At 39.7% G+C, this 21367-nt stretch overlaps 1 protein-coding gene across 1 annotated transcript; it reads right to left on the bottom strand.

Annotated features, from left to right (window-relative positions):
- Positions 1-608: 608 nt before the first annotated feature.
- Positions 609-13747, bottom strand: tada2a (transcriptional adaptor 2A). Its single transcript, XM_032510166.1, has 15 exons — positions 13501-13747; positions 12907-13013; positions 12760-12819; positions 12579-12670; positions 11714-11871; positions 11087-11175; positions 10796-10868; positions 10628-10691; positions 9209-9252; positions 4002-4112; positions 3231-3302; positions 2117-2249; positions 1935-1978; positions 1500-1579; positions 609-1052 (listed from the first exon to the last, which is right to left on the bottom strand). The coding sequence occupies exons 1-15, from the start codon at positions 13523-13525 to the stop codon at positions 867-869; spliced, it is 1338 nt and encodes a 445-aa protein (XP_032366057.1). The 5' UTR covers positions 13526-13747; the 3' UTR covers positions 609-866.
- Between the last annotated feature and the right edge of the window lie 7620 nt (positions 13748-21367).

The raw sequence follows: 21367 nt of genomic DNA, 5'->3' as shown, positions 1-21367 counted from the left end.
TATCCATCATCTGGAAACCTGAAGTGGTCATTCACAGGAATCCGTGATAATTTACTTTATATTGAGTTTAAAACTGGCATAAGAGCTACAGAGGTTGAAAATATGAGTTTATGAAGTCATTTGTCTGGTGTCAAGACTGATCAATATCCATAGACTCTCCTGCTTATTTTATCTGCCTTTAAAACATTTTATAACATTTCATTTTACAGGTTTGCAATTTCCCAATAACACTGTAGGACGTTTCTTAAAATAACTATTTGTTCGCCACTAGTTGCAAGAAAAAAGAAACAAGGATGTTTTTGTTTAATTTGTTAGAGCAGTTGTTGATTACTATTAACATACTGAATGAATTTCTCCCGTAATTAATTATTGAAAAGTAAATTTTATGTTTGTCCCTAGATTATTTTTTCAATTTGCATTTTGAGGTGAGCACTGACTTAGTCTCTTGTTGCACCGTTACATGGAATGACTGAATTCAAACACTGTCTCCCTTTTCCTTTTTAATTAGTGCAAAATTACACTTTCCACAAAATGTTAATTTTAAGTCAATTACATGGCCTAGGGCTGTTTCTGCACAAGATAAAATATCAATATACACTTTAGTTTTCTCAGAAACATTTTATGACAGGAGAAATAAATACATCCTCACTTTAATATGAGACCCTGTTCTTCTGACAGAGAATTATATAAAGACATTTGCCATTTTAATACATTATAGACTCAAAAACACAAACAGACCTCGTTACAAAATTGCAAATTGCAAAAGCAGCAGCAACAAAACACAAGCTTACAATGTTACAATTAGATTAGAAAAAAATTGAACCTCTAACCAAAATCCAATCTCCACTGTGGTCAAATCAAACCTCCTAGGCCTTAGTGATGTAACCTTCCTTAATAAGGAAATCATAGATTTTGCGTGTCTTGTTGACATCGATCTTGATCAGCGCTCGGGCCTGTGCCAGCCGCAGCCCTCCCTGCCGTCTGCACTCATTTAGCAAGGCCTGCTTATATTCCAGGTAGGCCCCCGGCACCAGCCGCACAACCTGGCACAACTACAAGCACAAAACAAGGGTTAGCAAGAGTCATTTAAAAACATACAATGTCTTACTAAAAGGGCTCAGTACGCTACAAACAAAGAGCTTGTCAGCCCAACTAACAGCATTTGAAACCCGGGTAGAATAGCAGGAGGTTGAGAATAGAGATGGTCCACTTTTTGCTTACTGCATAATAAAAATCATACCTGTTAGATACCAACATAGCATACTGTTAGCATTTCACTCAAACCTGCTGAAATGTTGGATATCTGAAACAACGCAGTTCTCCAGATATTTTTTGTGGCTTGTGTAAATCCCACCAGCTTTTAAGAAGCAATTTTCCATGTTTAACTGAATGTGACCTTAGATAATAAAAAATAAAAAATGTCTCAACCTATTTTTTATCATTTGCACACTGAGGTCTTTCTGTATGACCCTTTAGGCACAGATAAGAGAGAGATGTACCTCTTTCTCCCGCTCATTGAGTTTCTCTGTCCCTGGAAGCCCAGTCAGGTTGAGAGGGGGGGCGCTCCGCCTACCTGTCGCTGTGGAGCAGAAATTCAACCACAGTCAAACAGGCATGCAGAACCCCAGTTGGTCTACACTTCAAAAAACACAAAAGCAGGCTGACAACATGCAGTTAGTTGTTTTGCTTGGAGGAGATAGGGGAACAAATATTAATGGTGTGCAAATTGTGTAAATATAGCCGTGTGGGAGTGTGGGTCCCATTTGTGTTCCAGAGGTTAAGGCAGCTAATTTGAAAGAGAAAAACAGCAAGATAAAAATATGCATGTAGGGCCTATTTTCCGCGTGTATTTATACATTAATGTGACTGTGCCAATGCCAAGGCGATAGAGAGGAGGCAGTATAAAAGGCAAAAGGTGGAGAGAAGCTTCGTACCTGACACTGTGATTGTTGTGACAGCTGGAGTGATGCCAGAATCTCTGTAATCATAAAGAAAAGTGTTAGCATCAAGACACACTTCTGCCCTATTCGTTTCTGAAACGGAGGTCAGCGTCGCCGAGGAGTGCGACTTCACCAGCCCCTCTATTACACGCTGGATAACAAGCAGGAAGCCTCACATTGCAGCCTGTTTGCTGAGCCACTGCTGGCAGGCTCTACCATCCTGGATGTACTGCAGCACGTCACACAACATGGTCCGTTTCCTCCGCTCCTCCTCCCGCATCCGCTTCACCCGCTCATAAACCTTGGCACCTGAAAGTTTGTTACACAGAGAAGTCAGCAGAGACATCACATAAAAAGGATTATAAAAAAAAATATGTTGTGTCAAATGGGTTCTGGGTAGTGACTAACTCAACTCAACTCACTCAAATCATCTTCACCGCGACACTCGCTGGATCCTTGTAATCGACAACTGAACAGAGGAACCTCTGCACATTGTCAATTGGACAGTGTAGTGTACGCCGTAGTTTATCTATGTCGAGTGAATACAAAATGTGTAGATGCTATTGACGTAGCTTGGCTATTTTAAAACAGGGGGTTTATGCAGAAGGTTCCGTATCGCGCTAGTCAGTTATTTCTGGCCATTCAGTGGTCTGCACTATTTTGTACATCTTGTAGTATTGGCTCTGCTCGCTTGAATATTCGACTGAGGTGTAAAAAATTACCATTACCATTATAAAGTACTAGTACAATCCACAACTTTTGCAACTTTTATTTATTTTAATTTTGTTTTGTTTTTTTGTTTTTTTACAATGGAAAACCAAAATAGAGCAAATTGAGTTGAGTTGAGTAGAGCCGGGTGTACCATGCAGTGGAAATATAGCATAATAAGGTATAGCATAATCCAGGTGGGACAACTTTGTTTTTAATGCATTGGTAAGACTTAATGTACTGAATCATTCATTATGTAAAAGGGAATATTCAAGTCTATAATAATTCTGAAAGAAATTCTCTGATATCATTCTAAGTGTAGCTGATATAGCAACTCAAAATATTCTATTCCTTTGTGTGCCATGCATCAACAAAGCCAACTATTATCATTCTCGTGAATGCTCCAAAGACCTGATACTACAACTACTGTTGCCAATAATAACAATTACTAAATGTAAAGCCAAACTCAAAATAAAGACTTCAGCTCAAATCTGAATATAAATACATTTTCCCGGCTTAGGCATGCAACTTTTAATTGCAGTTTTGTTCAAGTGAGGAGTGAAAAGGTCAAACTAGACTCACTGCAGAAAGACTTGATCCCTGCTTTTCTGTACTCCTGCAGCCTGCGGATCTCTCTCCTCAGCTCAAACTCTACTGCAAGCATAAGGAGATAAAGACACATCTAAATATACTGTTAAAAAGACAGCTATCTGAACTCAGTCACACACAGCCATAGCACAATTCTTAAAAGTAAACATTTTGCATCACGGGGAGTGATGCATGGGGAGTTTATACAAATTTCTAGCCAACAATATATATTCATACATGTACGGTGTGCATCTATATTGACCAATATAGATAGATTTAGAAGAAACTTTTGACATTTTGGGAAGTTAACTATTAGTTAAATGAGAAGACTGCTACCTCTCTTATTTCTATAAGAGTGGTATCACTCTTTTCACCTAACTCTCCCCCAGAAAAAAAGGTAACACCCCCACCATCATCAAAACTCCAAATGAAAGGATTTTTTTTTTTTTTTTTACACACACAAGTTTCAGAAACTTGAAGAATCTACAACAAGGAGCATATAAGCTGTTCAGGAGGCTCAAAGTAGAACAGCATCTTATTAAGACACTTCACTTTGGTATCTACAAATATGGGTACTGACTGAGAAAATGGAGGACAGTCTTCCAAAAAAAAAAAATAATAATAATAATGATAATCATAATAATATCTTTGAGGTCACAATCTTCTAGTAATGTCAAGGAAGTTTGGTAAGAACTGGTTCAATAATTAACTGTGTTTGGGACTGATTCTCAGATCTTATCCATGTTTACTCAGCCAGATACTAACGTGCATGACTTTCGATGAATTTGTCATGTTCAATCGGCCCAACCATTCTGGCAAATCGTCTCATGACATCATATAGCTCCTGCACCTCCTTCGGGTAACATCGCTCCAGCACTGGAAGAGACGGAGAGCAGAGAAGTGAGTGGGTAGAAGAGACAAACAAACATAACACACAAATATGAAAGAAAAATCCACCCACATAAATACTTTTACACATCAATGGTTGATTTAAATGCATTTGAGGAAGAAGTGCAGAAATTGTATTTCTTTCTATTTGCCTGATTTCCCCTGAACCGCAGTGTCTACTTCATCACCAGCTCTGAATCAACACTGGGTTCATATGCATGTAAATGTTACTAGTATATATTATCATAGCCATTCTGTGGCTGTACTGCATTATGATCATGTGAGGCTTGCGTCTGGGGAGTTACAGAATGGATTGCATGAATCTGTACATTTTATTTTACTCTTAGTATCTTTGCATGCTATGCAATGTACAATTAACATATTAAACAGAACCTTACTCCAGCTGTAAACTCAGTTGTACTGTTTTTTTAGTGTTTAAGCCAACTAATATTTCATTTCTACTAGCTTTAGCTGTTGGTTAGTGCATCCAACTGCTGGCAGCAACGCACAGGGTTGGATTATTTTTTAAGATTCTCTTTTGGTCTGTTTAAACAGCAAAAACCAGCAATCCTCACCAACTTTTTTAACAAGACTAAGAGTCTTCAGCTCTGCTAGCAGCTCTGGAAGGCTGTATTTAGGCACAGTCAGCATTGCTTTGAGCTAAATGTCAACATTCTGATGCCAAGCAGCCAACCAGGTTCAAAACCCTGTTTTTTATTATTATTATTATTATTATTATTATTATTATATGAACAAATAATCTTCATACAGACAACATTGTTTATATTACACACTTTTGATTATAACCTTAAATTACTCACTAAATCACATTTTATTTTGTTGTACTGACACCAGCAGCAAAGCAACTTCTTAGTAAACATATACTTGATGAATAAAATCTGATTCTTAAGATTCTTCCTTTACAAGTATTGAACATCAATACCAACTGGCATCTCTAAAAAAAGTGTTTGACTCTGTGGGGACTATGGTTAATTGGTTACCTTAACATCTAATCATCAATGTTTAAAAAGTTAATATTCAAAATGGGCCCAGAGATACAAGTTTCATTGCTATTTACAGCAAGGGAGGCAATATGGAGAAAATTAAATATCACAATATTTTTGACAAAATATCTTTATATCTAGCCTGACAAGCCAGACCCACATCAACATGTTGGGTCTGGGAACTCACCATCAGAGCTCAATCTGAGGGGCAGGATCAATGGTTGTCTTTCAAATTCCCGCTGCACGCAATAGGATAGCGCTACAACCGAACAGAGCAACGCTAGTTGATAGATAGAAAAAAACTTTTGTATCCGGTCGGCAAAACTCCAAACACATCTTCCTTTTTTAAGAATGACTTTGGTGTTTAACTCCAAGTTTTCCAGAGTTGCGAGCAAAGCTGATTTCAAAGACCGCTGTTTGCTTGCAGCAGCAGCCATCTTCTTTGTTTTCAAGTAGCAGGGAATTCATGCAGAACTGTCTCTGCTGTCCTTATGTTAAGCCCATCTACCAGCTCTATACACGATGAGATTGGCCTGACCAGAATTGGGTTTTTCCAGCTCACAAGCCAACGGAGAGTTACTAGACTGACCCTGGCTGCAAATCATATTTGCTGCCGCCATGGTGTGTCTCAGAAATCGCAAGTTAACAGCAGCTCAGATTAGAGACCAGATGAATACCACACAGAGTTCTAGCAGCAGACACATCTCTAGAACAAATTCTAAGAGGAGACTGCGCGAATCAGGCCTTCGTGGTCAAATAGCAGCTAGGAAACCACTGCTAAGCAGAAGAGATTTGTTTGGGCCAAGAAACTCAAGGAATGGACATTGGAACACCTGAAATCTGGTCTTTGGTCAGATGACTTTAAGTTTAAGATCTTTGGTTCCAACCACCGTGTCTTTGTGCGATGGGGAAAAGGTGAACGGATGGATTCTACATGCCTGGTTCCCACCGTGTGATGGTGTAGGGGTGCTTTGCTGGTGACACTGTTGGGAATTTATTCCAAATTGAAGGCATACTGAACCAGCATGGCTACCACAGCACTGTTTGCATTTAGTTGGACCATCATTTATTTTTCAACAGGACAATGACCCCAAACACACCTCCAGGCTGTGTAAGGGCTATTTGACCAAGAACGAGAGTGATGGAGTGCCTCCACCGTCACCAGACCTGAACCCAATCAAGATGGTTTGGGGAGAGCTGGACCATAGAGTGAAGGCAAATGTGCACCCGCACCCGCACAATGTGCATAAAGAATCCAAGAAAAGAAGGAAAAGATCTCCAAAAGGCATCAAATGACAGATTAGACATTCGTATAATATGCCACAAAAAGTTTTATTTTATTTCCATCATTTACACTTTCAAAATAACATAAAACAAAAAAATGGCATCTGCAAAAGTTTGAGCACCCTACAGAGTTTATAGCATGCACCGCCCCCTTTGGAAAGCTGAGACCTGAACGTGTCATGGATGGTTCTTAATCATCGTCTGGAAAGACCAGGTGATGTCAATCGTAAGGTTTTAAATGCCCAGACTCATCTGACCTTGCCCCAACAATCAGCTATGGGTTCCATAAGAAGATAGGAAAGCGTTTTCAAATGCCAATATCCTCTGTTCGGAATGTAATTAAGAAATGGCAGTCATCAGGAACAGTGGAAGTTAAAGCAAGATCTGGAAGACCAAGAAAAATATCAGACAGAACAGCTTGCAGGACTGTGAGAAAAGCAAGTCCAAACCTACGTTTGACTGCATGATCCATCCAGAAATACCTGGCAGACAGTGGAGTTGTGGTACACCATTCTACTATAAAGAGATACTTGTACAAATATGGTCTTCATAGAAGAGTCATCAGAAGAAAACCTCTTTTACGTCCTCACCACAAAAATCTGCGTTTAAAGTTTGCAAATCAACATATTGACAAGCCTGATGCATTGTGGAAACAAGTTTTGTGGACCGATGAGTTTAAAATTGAACTTTTTGGCCGGAATGAGCAAAAGTACGTTTGAAGAAGAAAAGGCACAGAATTTAATGAAAAGAACCTCTCTCCAATTGTTAAGCATGGGGGGGAAATCAATCATGCTTTGGGGTTGTATTGCAGCCAGTGGCACAGGGAACATTTCAAGAGTAGAAGGAAAAATGGATTCAATAAAATTTCAGCAAATTTTGGATGCTAACTTGATGCCATTTGTGAAAAAGCTCAAGCTTCTACAAATGGAAAATGATCCTAAACACACCTGAAAATAATAAAAATCCACGGTTGATTACAACAAGAGGCGTACAAATCTACATAATTGAAAAAGGACAGATCTTAAAAGAGCAGTGCGTGACAGACAGCTGAGAAATCTCAAAGAACAGGAAGACTTTTAGAAGGAAAAATGGGCGAAGATACCTCAAACAAGAACTGAAAGACTCTTGGCTGGCTACAAGAAGTTTCCAAGCTGTGATACTGGCCAAAAAGGGTCAGCACAAGGTATTAACTCTGCAGGGGGCCCAAACATTTGCAGACGCCATTTTTTTGTTTTCTGTTATTTTGAAAGTTTAAATGATGGAAATAAAATACAAAATTTTTTTTTTGACATATTATACGAATGTCTAATCTGTCATTTGATGCCTTTTGGAGATTTTTTCTTGGCTTTTTTTATGCACATTAATACACATTTTTACCTCGGGTGCCCAAACTTTCGAGCCCCCACTGTAAGTTTCTATATCTATCTATCTATCTATCTATCTATCTATCTATCTATCTATCTAGTTATAGTTTAAAACCAGGAGGAGACAACACTGTCCTATTGCAATTTTACAATCTCCAAAATTTAAACCGATATCTGGTCTCATATATCGATATATTGATATATTGCACAGCCCTAATAGCAGCCATTATAGTGTAATTGTTAACCAGAAGCAAGTGTTCTAAAGCATTTTTTAGTTTTACTTTTGAAGAGGACAACATGACAAAATGTATTGAACCATCAGATTGATCAAACCCTTAGATTAGTGCCACCACTTAATTTATTCTACAAGCACACACACTCTGAAGAACTTGCTGTGTTCATCTCACAGCATCGCCCGTGTCGCTGAGTAACAGACAAGTGTCAAAGCCAGAGAGGAAAGCTGTTGTGTGGGTGCGAGGAGTGCTTTGTGTGTGTCCGACAAGTTCCTTCATCAGACTCCTGCATGTGAGTGCTGATGAGCAGCTGCCATTTCAGGCTGAACACATTAAGTCATGCTCTGAAACAAAACAGTGGACGCACAGAAAAATGGTGTCTCTAAGGAGATATCAACACTGGACGTGTGGTTGCACACAAACAGTGACTGCAAACAATGCAACACAGACTCCTTATGCTTGTTACAAGCCCTTACATGACTTTAGACAGACTGCTGCCCTAAAACAACAACAACGTTGGTCAATCTCTCACACACACACACACAAACACACACACTTTGACAGTCTCCATGACAACCAGTCTGCAACTCTACAGCTACTCTGAGTTCCCTTTGTCGGACTGGGGAGATAAGGGAATGCTGGGGAAGGGGGGGGGGGGGGTAACTGAGGGCTGCATTAATAAAACAGGAAGGGCGAAGACCTTCACTCCCAAACCATAGCCAATATTTTAGAGCAACAAGTAACAACGGCTGGATGGTCACACATAGTTAGACAGCCTCTCACCGTCTGACCTCTACTGCAAAAACCCAAGAGATACAAAGAAATACATGACTGAACTTGCTGAAATCCAACCTTTTACAGGTGGATCGATGAGCAAAGCCCACTGCATTTCAGTCACTATGGCAGCAGTGCTCAGAACACAGGGATCTATTTGCAGTGAAGCAATTATGCCGTGGCACACTCTGGCACACAGACTATTCGCAAGCCTTGATCATAAATACAAGCTCCGTCAATTGCCACACTTCAGCTACCCGAGGGGCCACAGAGGTTAACGGTGGTTATTAGCCTACACCGGAGTTGTTTGCATGCATCCATAGAAACGCTCAGCAGCGATTTGGCTGCCTGATATCAGATGCCTTCCTGAGATGCTATGAATACTGCAGCAGCCGAGCCCGTATTAGTTTCACACGAGGACTTACTCTGGAATTTCCGCAGGTTGATCAGTCCGTGGTCTCGGATTACCCTGAAAGAAATGAAGATGCAGATTTATTACTAAGCAAATTAAAAATAATTTGATTGCGTTGTTAATATCAAACAATAAAACTGACATTAGCCATATGCAATTATCTTGGCTGTTACAGTCTATAAAGTCATCATGGAATTAAAAACCCCAATATACATATACACACATCTGCCTTGTACACAGCAGGTGTGTAGCAGGCTCCCTATAAAAGGGTACTCTAAGATTCAGGGTTTAGAGGTCAGGGTCTCGGTCTGCGTCAACAGCTTGGAAGCCTCTCAGACAAGCTAACAGTTGAAATAAGGATTATGAAAAGAGAAGGGAACTATGAACTAAAAAAAAACAACACATGCCTCCCCAGCCAGACATGCCATTCCACCGGGGAGCACAAACTTGTTAAAGTGGATTTAGCGTTGGATCCATTACAGTTTGGATTGACAGCTAACAGGGTCAAGGTGGAGGAGATTCTCTTGAAAGAGTACCAACTGACTTAAGCCTTTAAATGACCAATTTTTTTTTTTTTGTTATTGAAAATGAACCCACCAAAAAGGGCTGCAACTTTGACCAGCTTTTCAAAACCTATGCAAATTATGTACATTAGGTTGCCATGTCATTAAGTACACTTAGCCAAACAAACAGTCCTTAAGTAATTTCCTTCCTTAATGAAGGACAATGTTCAGTTTTTGAAAGGGGCGTCAATTCAACTGTATGATCATATTGGACATAATGTGTGGTGCTGCTGAACTGTAATGTGTTTTACTCACAGGTGTTCCTAAAATTTGTTGGCATTTAGTTGATTATCAAAATAGTTGTTGATTATTTTTCTTTTGATCAACTACGTGCAAGTCAATATATATACACATATATATATATATATATATATATATATATATACACATATATATTATATACACACATATATATACATACATACATATATATATATATATATATATATATATATATATATATATACATATATATATATACACAGACATTTGAATTTATTAATATTAATGTAGGTTACAAAACGGGGTACCAAATGGTTTACCTTATCATTTTAATTAAGTGTGAAATGCACCCTTAAAGCATGAAAAGTATCAGTGGGAAATGAGGCCCAAAAAGGGCCAATATAAAAGCGCTCAATGGTGTTTTAAGGCTCCAACGTCTCCTTCCAGACAGCGCTGTGACCACTGACTTCAAGGCACCTAACCATTGCCTAATCCTAGTGCTGCCCTGAAGGAGACGCTGCGGGATTTAAACACTAATAAATATATAAAGCTTATAATGCCATCTACTGACAGAGAGGGGTCATTACATGCAGCAGAATACATTAACATGTTTATTCATAATTTATTGGAGCAAGAAAGGGACCTACTTTTTCCTCCGCTGTCTCTCTTTTAGTCTTGAATGATATATATCAACAACGGAAAGCTTGAGTGCTGAAATCGAACAATAAATGAGTAAATGTTCACACCATCATCTTCCATATTGTCGATAAAAAACAATAATGATTAAAAAAAGTCTATTTATTAAGACTACCCACCACGTAGGATGTCCGAATCATCATCCACAAAGTCGATGTCTTTCAAATCCCACTCTGCGTAGTTGTCAAACTCCTAGCAAGACAGTGAAAAATTAAATTCATAATCTGTCGGTTTGATTTAAATTCACGTTCACATGTAACAATTAATGAGTGAAAACAAACGACGGGAGCCAACGTTAAGCCAATTAAGGGCATGAATCACCATTTTAACAACATTTAAAAATAAGCCACCTCGTGGTCATTTCATTTTGACAGGCTATGTTAGCACACAAATGATACGTATCCCCTCACCTCCATGAAGTCCGCCCTGGCAGGCATGTATCCAGCCATATCTCGAGAGAGCACAGAGTCAAATGTGGGCCGAGGGGGATCGTCAGTGGCTGTAATATCATAGAAATACAGTATACGCACAATCAAATTTGAGCATTTTCTTTGTATTGCGCATGAAAAAAGAAATGAAAGTCTTCGAAGATTTGATTTTCCAATATGTACAGCAGTCATAGGAAATATCGGAAATATTAAGAATTTTCCTCTCTACCTCGAGTTTGCCAACATGACTGTGGAATATTTGTTAAGCACTCAAACGCTGCAACGGATGGAGATCTGACTTACCAAATGCTTATGTCCAACTGGTTTCAGGCTTCAAGTTTCATCTAACTTTAGTGTTTTAATGTAAATCTTTGAAAGCCCATAATCAATGCTACTATATCATTTTAATAATATGAATACGGTTTCATATTAAAGGGCTCATGACTGGAAGGTGGCAGCACATAACTAAACCAACTAATATTAAATGTCTGTTGCTAAACTTGTGTGAGATGCGAGTACAGAATCACTTTACTGATTTTGTTGTGTCTTTGTTTTCCTGTAACATTAGTAAAGACAAAAACGAAGAAGGCAGATAACGTGGATACTGACGTTTGAAAGGAATAGCTCCCTCTGCAAAGCGAGAGTCTTTTGTTTTTCGGAGACTGAGCAACGTGGAGGAGAAGAGCGGGTTATTGATGAAATTCTTCATATAGTGGCTCTCGCATTCCTCTTTGGTTTTAGAGCGCATCTGATAGGCCACATCCTGCCTGCAGGAGAACAATGGTACAAATAATAATTGTTAGTGTACAATATATCAAAGTTTACTATGGTATATGTCTAAATCCAGAAGGTTGTAAATACTCTAAACATATCAAAAAGTACAGAACACAGTGATTGTTAAAGCCTTTCACTCAATGTTTCCAAGAATGGAATAAAGCCCACTAAAATCATTGTTTCAATCAAAAGGAATATCACACTTAACAAAATTATAGAAAAAAGCTGTTTATTTCATGATGAAAGAGCACAGAATTGATCATAAATCATGATATACGGAAACCATTTAGGCCCATTTAAAAGCCCTTTATTATGTCCCAGGTCATTTTCAATAATTAGTTTTCAGCCAGGAATGACATAATAACTGGATTTAGAAAATTCATTTTTAGGCTTACAAGGCCAACATTTTACATTTAATGTCAGCAAACATGCAAGTGGTTGGGTAAATGATGGAATATTTCAATCGTTTGTCTTTTTTATTAGCATTATCCTACAGGAAACACATAATGACACAGTTGCTCTGCAAATTGGAGTTTAATTACATGAAGAATTGTGGGAAGGGGGAATGAATGAGGAACATCCAGGCATGTGGATTGTTGGGTAAAGATATATTTTGGGCTCAAAAAGCCTTCTCTGCAGCATCAACATATTTTCAAGCCCATCTGACCAAGAGATTGACTACAAGTGAAAAAGCACTCACCAGTTTCCAAAGCCACAGTCCATGACTGCTTCCAACAGGGCCATCTCTTCCTGTGCCGTCCATCCAGGCTCCAGCACGGGAAAGTCTGACGTCTTTATTAAAAGTTAATAGTCAGGATAAATTAAATGGTCAGTGTGTGGTGAGTGTCTGTGTGTGCAAGACAATTTTTTATTTGACTTACCATTATTTCATATTTGTGATCACTCTCATGCTTCTTATATTCAAATCCTCTGGTGAAACACTGGAATAAAAACGTTCAATTTCATTGTCTGGGAATAAACAGGAGCTCTAATAAAATTGTTGTACATTTGTAACGTTAGTTACTCACCTGGAGGCAGAGTAAAAAAGGCGAGGGTCCACATTCTGCACACTTGATGTAGGGCTCAGTTAGATAAGATGAGCAACCTCTGCATGGTGGCTTATCAAAAGGGTCATCTGAAATGGACATGATTAGCGTTTAATCATGGACAACTAATTGCACAAACTGCTGACATGCAAACACTGATCACTTGCATACTAGACAAGGCTATTAGTACAGTCGCCTCTCAAACAGCTTGTAGTCAAAGCCAGCAGATGCTAATTTTCGGCTGTAAACAAACCTCAGTCTATAACGGTGGCCTTAATGTTAGTTTTGCTAACGCTGCTCATGAAAGCTTAACGTAGCTAGGTTAGGTTTAGCTATCTCGGCTTTATAGTAGAACGTGTCTGAAAGTAATCCAACAATAAGCACACGTTATGCTATTTTAGCAACTACATATATTCAAAGGCTGACAAATATGCAGTAGCGTTACATTTAGCTAACGCTTGCTAAGCAACGCTAGCTGCAGTGGAGCTAAGTGGCTAACCACAGATAACTTCAGAAAGGAGCAATTTGTTTAGCATAAAGATGTAGCGGTTACATGTTAATAGTATCGATACTTACTTCCAAAAGATGCCAGACGCTCCATAGGACACTGTTGTACCAAAACTAATACCACAAAGGATGTTGTTGTTCTTCTTCTTCGTCTACTTGTCGTCTTCAAGGTTTACGGTTTAAAGGTAACTGGCGTGATTCGTGTTATGTTACTGCCATCTTCTGGAGGATGTGAAAAGTGCAGTGTGCTTTTCCTTTCATGACATGGTGCTCTTTGGATGCTTTTATATAGACCTTAGTTGTTCCCTAATACCATATCTGTAGTCTCTTTCCCAAAATACAGCCTTGGTGCAGAATTACAGCCACTAGAGCCAGTCCCACAATGAGCTTTCCTTAGCAGCCTATGTGCCATTTCTGACTGAATGACAATAAAATCTGTCTAAGTCTTCTGTGTCTTTAGCTATTGAGGATGCCCCTTATGACCTCATAAGAAGCAAGATTCCAGATCTGCACATCTGAGCTTTAATTTTCTCAAAGGCAGAGCAGGAAACCCAGGGCTCGGTTTACACCTATCACCATTTGCAGTCACTAGGGGACCATAGGAAGGCTGGGGGACTCATATTAATGTTAAAAAACCTCATAAAGTGGAAACAGCATAAGCGGGACAGAGAGAGATAAAACACATGCATTTTCTTGCCATGGGACCTTTAATGTAGTCATGACTACCTCCTCTTTCCACTCCGTTTTAAAACAAATGTGGATGGTTTTCCCTTATCTCATGATCCCAGTGCTATTACCACTCTATATAATTTTTTTTTTACCTGACTTAATAATGAACAGAGCAGAGACACTACAGACTTGTTCAACCCATTCTAAAGCAAACAAACAAACAAACAACAGTATAGGGATGTATCCTTGTTTGTAGATTTTAATTCTGATAATCATTATCAGGATCTTTGGGCCCATCAGTGTTAATCTGTGTATTTTTTATATTTACACCCCTTGACTAAATCTCACTCACTAAATATGCACTTTTGCACACATTTTCAATGAAGACATAAAATGCTCGTGGTCATTCTCCATTTTACCACAAGGTGTTGATCTTGCACCGTTTCTGTTAAGAAAACAATAAACCCATTGCAAGTCTCTCTTTGTCTTTCTCTGAGCACAATTCACCACCTGTGCCTTGTGCAGTCCAGCACGTTTTAGGTTGAATAATGGACAGACAATTGTTTTTTTCCTCAATGCCATTACAGAATGACTTGCCCTGAAAACAGCTCACTCTAATGCAATAAATATCTAGCCTACCATTCCTGATATTTTCCAATGCCTGTTTCCAATTTTGGTCCCTGGATCAAATACAACGCCTGCAACTCAAGGACACCCCTGGTGACTTGCACATCAGGGGACCTGGCAATACAAATATCCAAAAACCTTGATACATAAAACTACAACTCTGCATGCCTCAAAACCACTAAAGATAAGTGAGAAAGTATGTTTTTTCTTGTTTGGTTTGAATGAAATGACCCTTTGATTCAGTACATATGTGACATCAGCAGCTAGCTGGAAACTTTCTCACATGACAGTAATGGTAATGTTAAACTATAGGTCACCATAGTTCACTTTACAACCAAAGGTGCGAATTGTCATGGAATGACATTGGGGGGGGGGGGGGGGGGGGGGGGAGAATTATATCTCTCTGACTTTCAAATTTGATTATAATCGATGCCAAAAAATGTGTAATGTACCCTTTATTTCAGCAAAGACATATGAAAACATCTGTACACCCATAAAGGGGACATGTACCAAACCGGATATTGGGTTAAATCTGAGTGTTCTCCTTTCCTCTTATTACCCTGAGCAATCTCTGTGAGGACGATCCACAGTGACAAGTGCGTTCAGAAGCAGCGTACCCTGTGTCCCGTCTCCTGACCCCCAGGGGTTGTTTGGACCTCTGGGGAGAGACTTAGTCAGCATGAGGGGCCGTGAGCAACACAGATCCATGAGTAATGACGAAGCGGCCTCCTGACAGGCTGGGCACAATAAAGGGACAGTTGTACTGCCATATTGCAGTTTGTTTAACAATACTGTGAGAGCAATATAATTTATTTCTCATTAAAAGAGGAACTTCTCTTTTCTGTGTGATAGCTGACAGTTGTACCCTGAACAACTCTCACTGAGGCTCATAACAACTGTGTTTAAACATTGAAACCTATTTAACACCCAAACATTACACCCAATTGAGATTTCAGAACATCTCAATCTAAAAAAATTGGCATGATATGCTGCTATAACAGCCTCTTCCCTTCTGTAAAGACGAGAAGAGTTTGGACCCTGGTTGCAGGGATTTTTCTCCCATTCAGCCACAAGAGCCTTAGTAAGGTCCAACACTGATGTTGGGCAAAAAGGCCTGGCTTTGCTTTCAATTCAATTCAATTCAATTTTATTTATAGTATCAATTCATAACAAGAGTTATCTCAAGACACTTAACAGATAGACCACACTCCAGAATTTACAAGGACCCAACAGTTCTAGTAGTTTCCTCCAGAGCAAGCAATAGTGCGACAGTGGCGAGGAAAAACTTCCTTTTAGGCAGAAACCTCGGTCAGACCCAGGCTCTTGGTAGGCGGTGTCTGACGGGCCGGTTGGGGTTAGAATGAAGAGTGGCAATAACAAAAATAGAAAAAATTAGTAGTAGAAAAAATTAGTAGTTTCAGGGTTCCAGTTCATCCCAAAGGGGTTGGATAGGGGATGAAGTCAATCTCTACTGTCAACAACATAATAAAGGTAAAAATGCAACCACAAAAATCTGAAAACATTTGTTAATGTTTCTGCAGCCCAACTTGTATGTAACTGTTGACAGTACTGTAGCCTCCATACGACTTTAATAAAACAACCCACTGCAGCCAATTTGCAATGCCAGGGTCAGCTTATGTGGAAGCATATTGTATAATATCACACCTTGGCAGCAAATGTTGGCAGAATCCATAATTCAAATGGAGACTAACAAAGAAAATAATGTCAGCTTTACAAAGTGACATGTGTGCTCCCTTATGACGGCCCTTGCTGCTGCATCATTGCCTGTAGGCAGCCAACCTGCTGTCTCTTCAGCCACATGCCACCCCCGCCTAACCACATTGCCTCTCTCCTATGCCTTCACATTCAGAGCAAAAGCCCTGAAAGACCAGGCAAACCCCCAGCCTGCAGGCCTCACACTGCTTGTGTGGATCAAAGAATGAGAACCTCGGGGTTTCTCCATTATAGAAGTGTGCCAGATTATACACCGGCCAAACAACGCACACCCCCTCCCCATTAGATCTTTAAAAACTCCCCCGGCCTCTGCCCAATCCTTTGCTTCTTAGCAAAGCACTTCCCAGCTGCTGTGATTTAAATATGAGGGCCCCAACAAAAAAGAGGGCATCTGGCACACGCCTTAGAGGCTAAGAAAAAAAAGAGTCAAACTGCTCCTGTCATGGAAATGATCTTAAACAAGATTAAGCCTCTTTAAAAAAAGGAAAGAGGTAAAATGGACACAAGCCCTTAAATAAGTCCAGACAGAAGGCAACATGAGGAGACACCTGGATAATGTCGATATCAGCACAATGAGTGGTTGCTTGGAGTGGCCGTACGCATTGAGAGCTTTGCTTTGCAATTTGGATTATGAGTAAAGGTCAGCAAAGAAAAAATTATATTTCTTTAGTGTGCAATTAGGGACATGACAGCAGCAATTGCGTAATCACTCTCTAAAGGATGTTTTCAGCTCAGATTAATTAGGCTACCTGCCCCCATCTGGACACTATTGCTAATTACCATACAGTTGCTGTGTTCACAGGAAAAGGTCCACTTACCAAATGGAATGAATGCATTACACATTGAGAGAAACAAGTCTTTTTTGATTTTGAAAACATATCCAGGGAAGACACTTCATTGGGCATAACGATATTATTTGTGTGGAATTGTTACCATTCTAAATACACTAAAAACACTAGTAAGTTTCAAGTAAAAGTAATTCCCAATAAAGTCAATGAAAATGCATGACACTGTATGGTAAATGCTCACTTACTCATAATAACATCACAAAAAAAATCCCAGTTAAATATTAGGACAGATTTCATTGAGATGAACAAGGGAGCACAACTTGCATGGGAGGCTAGGAAATGGAGTAATTTTATATTTAAAAAAAGTCTATACCTTGTACTATTAGTCATTCTACATAAATTCCTTATTCATTACTCCTACACAGCTGCAGAGCAGTTGATAGATGATAGGGTTGCAATGCCTTGCATTAGGGCACTTTAAAAATTTGGTGTCGTGTTTACAGACGATGCAGCCACACACCTTTTATAAATGGCCGCTCAACTTCCCACTTGGTGAAGCTTAATGATAGCACCTAAAGTGTCTAAAAAAACAAGCAGGCATGTAAATAAACGCAATGAACATGGATATAAGACTAAGCTATTGAGGTGCATTATGAGAATTTGTAGTATGCAGAGGTTTTGGAGCTCAGTTCAACATGGGGACTTAAAGTCAGGAGCCTTATGGAAGTGCAAAATGGAATCATTAGAGTATCTCTTTAACACTTAGTGTGTACCCTGGCTAAGATGAAGGAACTAAATTGAACCCACTACTTTCACTACCTTTGGTAAGCCATTCCTGAAGCGAGAACAACTTCATAAAATTGCATTTGAACCACTAATGGAGTACGATTAGATTCTCATCATGGTGCCAAGTGACTCAGGACAGAGGTCTTTCAACAGAAAGCTCATGTGTTGTTGATACTCTAGATAAGTATCACGTTTTTGTGAGGAGCAGCTGTTAAACTTCATTTTCTTGTTTCATCCATGTTTTGTGTTAAGTGGAGAGTTTTAAGTGGGGTTCAAATGCAGTACTTGGCACTGCAGATTTCCATGTAAACTCAATAACAATCCAGATTGACTTCCTTCAGCATCTACAAATTACTAAAGCAGTGTTAGTGTAAATAAATTCATGAAAACAGATGCCTCCCACACACAAATGTGTCATTAGTTTATTTTCACTGAACGAGAGGTTCTCCATACTCTACATATGTTCTTCCTCCCTGTGAGCTCGGTGGACGTCCTCCCCCCCCCCTCAGCCAAGGTAACACCGAGGAATCAGCAAAGTGAGAGTTCAGGGAGGTCAACAGGTGGGTGTGGAATGCAAGTGTTTCCCACACGGTGTACCTCAACACACTAGCCCTGAGAAAACACGTGTCAGACCTCAGCACAGCAAACTGGAAATCCACAAGGTCTGCTCAAAAAGGGCCGCAGCGTCTGAGGAGCCGTTGGGTTAATTCCAACAATCTAGGGAGCAGGACAACAGAAGTCGGAAGTACTCAGATCCTTTACTAAAAAAAGTTTGCAAGTAAAAAGTCCTGCATTCGAAATCACGCTTTAAGAAGTCTTACAGAAGTATTATCAGTTAAATGTTCTTCAAGTATCAAAAGTACAACATTCCTCTATAAAATGTAGGTAGTAAAAGTATAATGCAACATAAAGTAGAAACACTAGTAGTAAAGCACAAGGAAAATTGTGCTTATTGTACTCAAGGTACTTTCCACCACAGCAGCAAAATTATGTTTAGCGAGCCAAGGGATAGAGATTTTTGTGGCTGAAATGCGGAAATTTTGGCTAAAACACTCACACTCAGGCACACAGAGTGAAGGATACCCGCTGAGGCTGAGCTGCGGATGGAAAAAGAGCTCTCCATGTGAACCGCACCGTGTTTCCTATGTACCTCTTACGGCAGAGCGGCTCTACCACAACACTGTCAGAACACATGAGCAGCTGGAGCTTGATGGCTTCCACACTCGGGTTCTCCCAGTGGCGCCCTGGAGAGACACTACAGGCCTGTTGCTTTAGTCCTGCTCCTAACAGCCTGTTTAGCCTGCCTCGGTCTCAGTACATTGCAGAGGGATCCCTAACACAATACCGCCCTCGGCTTAATCTGGGGGAAGAATGGTGACGTGTGTTTTGCATTGTCCATAGTGGCGTTTGGGAGAATGGACAGAAATAATAATAAGGAGGGGTCACGCGGGCCAATGTAAAAAGTTGTAGCTGGAGCATAAACGGCCTTGAGCCCTAGAGCTTTTATGAGAAAAAAAACATCCTCAGAGCATGACCGGATGACCTCATTAGAAACTAAGGAGAGCCTCACGCTAATCCATAATGTCTTCTTTCTACAGGGTGTCATCACTATATTCTCCTCTCACAGTGGTATGCAGCCTGTCAACGGAGTGAAAGTATTCTTGGTTGTCACCTGCTCTTTTAGAAGTGAATATGTGTTGAATGAGCAATGAACAGCAGGGTCAGAGCAGGAATGCAATGACAACGGCATGAGACAGAGACAGGGACAGAGAGAGATAAAGACACATGTTGGTGAGACGTCACCAGTCTTACCACACAGTACCAGTTCAGGGTTACGACCTCTGCTTTCTACTTCACAGCAGAAATGTACATATCTAGATATCTCAGCCTGGGTGTCCACTGTGAGTTTTCTGTGGGACCAGATCACAGGAGGGGATTACTGAAGCCAGCTGTTGGGTGGGGGAATGTGAAGATTTTTTCCCCAGTTACTGGTTCACGAGAGTACAGAGCGTGCTTTTAACAGCCTGATCATGGTCAGTGGACGCAGAGTAATGACACCAAACAGCAGAGGGACACAGAGGACATGCTGCTGCTAACTTGCAGACATCCTAGCACAGACAAGGGCAAAAGGAGTAAATTTTACAAGTACATCCCAATTGCAGAGTTGGTGAGAAAGTGTGATAAGTCAGGCGAGACCTTTGACATGACTGGAATCTAATTGGCATGTTTTGGGAATAAAGTTAAAAAAATACAGAAAAAAATGGACCGGCACAAAAAACAGAATTATTTTGTTGGTTATTAGAGAAATACGCCAAATGCTCAGTTGTTCTGTATGGGTTTTATAGGGCTTAAATGAATGATTTTCTTTTCAGTATTGATTTTGTCTAATGAAAAGGAATAGTAAGAAAAGTGCCCGCCACACCCTGTTGGTGCCCAAAGTCATCATCCATGAAAGACAATAGCAGCTCTAAAAGAAAACTCAAAACAGAATGCTTTGAATTTAGCTATAACACTAGTTTTCCACTTTTAAGTGGCTAAAGTTGAAAAATATTTTAATTCCACACTTTCTGGCAGTCTATATGGGTATTCTGTCTGCTTGTCGCAGCTCTTCATTGTAACTATATGATGTTGCACGGAGTAAATTCAAAGCCAAGAGCATTTATGACTAAACCATTTGTAAAATGAAAATCTCTCAGATGTCCTTTGCATCATTAATTATCATTATGAACAATTCTTCAAAGTTCAGTATATTTTGATTATGGTTGGGCGGTAATATGATAACACAGTAAACCGCTGGGTGAAATAGGGAGGAGGTTTGAGGTATCAAAATTTGATACCGCCCAACTCTAATTTTGATATCTTTGGAAACTTTGGGATCTCCAGACAAATTTCAAAGTAGACTCCTGTGTTTTTCAAGCAGCTACTAACAATATGTTTTATGAAAACATGGTATAAAAAGTGACACAGTGAAAGGGGTCGCTCGTAGTGATGAACTAACAGAGAATTACCGCCTGAATCTGCACCTCCCCTTGACTTTACACAGCTTTATAGTGAGTTTTAGCTCATTGTTTAGCAGTCCAGGTCCAGATGAGGCTTTACTGTTTTGGTTCCGATATGGTTCTAATGGCGTCGTTTTCAGCAGCTGTTTTTTTTTTAGCAAAAAAGCTTTAAAAACCTACTGTACTGTACACTATGTACTCTGCACCAAACTGCAGACAGACACACTGTATCAGAACTGTAGTGGAACATTTAGCAACTAGAGACAGATATTTCCCTAAGGTGTTGATGGAGACCAAAAACAGAGCTGAAAAAGAATGACTTCAATTCACCAG

Source organism: Etheostoma spectabile, chromosome 3 (assembly GCF_008692095.1).
Source record: "Etheostoma spectabile isolate EspeVRDwgs_2016 chromosome 3, UIUC_Espe_1.0, whole genome shotgun sequence".
Classification (NCBI taxonomy): domain Eukaryota; kingdom Metazoa; phylum Chordata; class Actinopteri; order Perciformes; family Percidae; genus Etheostoma; species Etheostoma spectabile.
The sequence above is the reverse complement of the archived record's forward strand: the minus strand, read 5'-3'. Positions and strand labels throughout refer to the sequence as shown.

What these genes read in the sequence shown, in the direction of transcription:
- tada2a (XM_032510166.1), bottom strand. Translation starts at nt 13,525, where the DNA reads ATGGAGCGTCTGGCATCTTTTGGAA. An exon ending in GAGAGACAGCGGAGGAAAAA is followed by an intron (nt 9,253 to 10,627) that starts GTAGGTCCCTTT and finishes CATTTCTTTCAG; the next exon opens with GGTAATCCGAGACCACGGAC. An exon ending in CTCAGCAAACAGGCTGCAAT is followed by an intron (nt 1,979 to 2,116) that starts GTGAGGCTTCCT and finishes TTATGATTACAG; the next exon opens with AGATTCTGGCATCACTCCAG.